Source organism: Penaeus monodon, unplaced genomic scaffold, assembly GCF_015228065.2.
Source record: "Penaeus monodon isolate SGIC_2016 unplaced genomic scaffold, NSTDA_Pmon_1 PmonScaffold_3015, whole genome shotgun sequence".
NCBI classification, from domain to species: Eukaryota; Metazoa; Arthropoda; class Malacostraca; order Decapoda; family Penaeidae; genus Penaeus; species Penaeus monodon.
The window spans coordinates 17,501-18,673 of NW_023657697.1; the positions used below are offsets into that span (position 1 = coordinate 17,501).

A 1,173-nucleotide genomic window follows, 5' to 3' on the forward strand; every position below is an offset into this window, starting at 1 on the left:
GTTCAAGAAATTTATCATCCCTTTTCTTTAAAAGGGCCCAAGGCCCCAATAAAAACAGGCAAATTTTTGGGTTTTTTAAAATCCCACATCTTTTCCCCCTTTTTTTTCCCAGGTCTTTATACTTTGTACTTCTTGAACACTTTCACTGAACGTTTCTTCTGAAAGGATGCTCATGTCTATAAACAGGCAGGTTTGTTTATTTTGTCCTTGAGACGATTTTGGGACGATTCACCTGTATAGTACGACTGTTAAATTTGGGAAAAGTCCCACAAGATTGTAGCATCTTTACCTTAGTAACTGGTCGATGGTGTTTATACCATTTACTTGCATTCTGATAGAAAAGTGCTTGCAGATCTTCAAGCAGGATTTTGCTACTCGGGCGTGGCGTTTTTTGTATCTTCTGTTTTAATATTGAGCAACCGACAAAAGGGGTTCAATCGTCTCGCATTTTTTACAAAACTCATAATTGCCTTTGTGCAAGATGTTAGCTTGATATTTTCTGGTAAACAAACTTTGATCCGGGCTACAAGAAAAAAACTTCTTTTTTCCCCTTTAAGTCTGGAGCTTCTAAGCCACTGATGGGTCGTGGTTTCATCTACATCAGGTTTTTGCTTTGACTGCAAATTGTCCGTGGGAGGCTTTTCATGCCACCTAGATTAAAGTTTTTCTTGTCCAACCTTCTTCGCTTTTGTTCTCTATGTTAGCAGCAAATGTTGACACATTGTTCGATTTTTTCTTTTTCAATCCCTATTTCCCTGAAAAAATTTATTGTTTCCTTTATCCCGGGAGTGGGCCTTTTTGGAGTTTTCATATACTTAATAATTGAACACCCAAATCGTTGGATATCGAAGTTTTGCAAGAGACCAATCTTTTGCTTTTTTGTATGAAAAATTCAACGCATATCCCCCTCCCCCCCTTTTTATTTCTAGGGACGTACAGACGGTCTACGCCCTGATTTAGGGTGATAATTTGTTGCAGTCAGTTGCTTCCTAATTTTGGTGAAATTTTTTTTGACTTCTCAAAGTTCTAGTCTATCACGTTAAAACTTATGTAACCACAGGTATTGAAAGAGGGGTGATTGCTGTTAGTTTTGTTCTTCGATTTTAAATTCTGTTTTAGGATTGCCCCTTATTTTGGATGCATTCTGTTCGTATTTTTTTTTCATCTACGATT

General features: G+C 37.3%; 1 protein-coding gene across 1 annotated transcript in view; it reads right to left on the reverse strand.

The window, feature by feature from the left end:
* The window catches only part of LOC119570528, a 17,351-nt gene extending 17,177 nt beyond the window's left edge, over window positions 1-174 (reverse strand). Inside the window, exon 1 of the mRNA XM_037918227.1 lies at window positions 123-174. Within this exon, the coding sequence (XP_037774155.1) occupies window positions 123-174 (52 nt within the window). The remainder of the gene's footprint in view (window positions 1-122) is intronic.
* Between the last annotated feature and the right edge of the window lie 999 nt (window positions 175-1,173).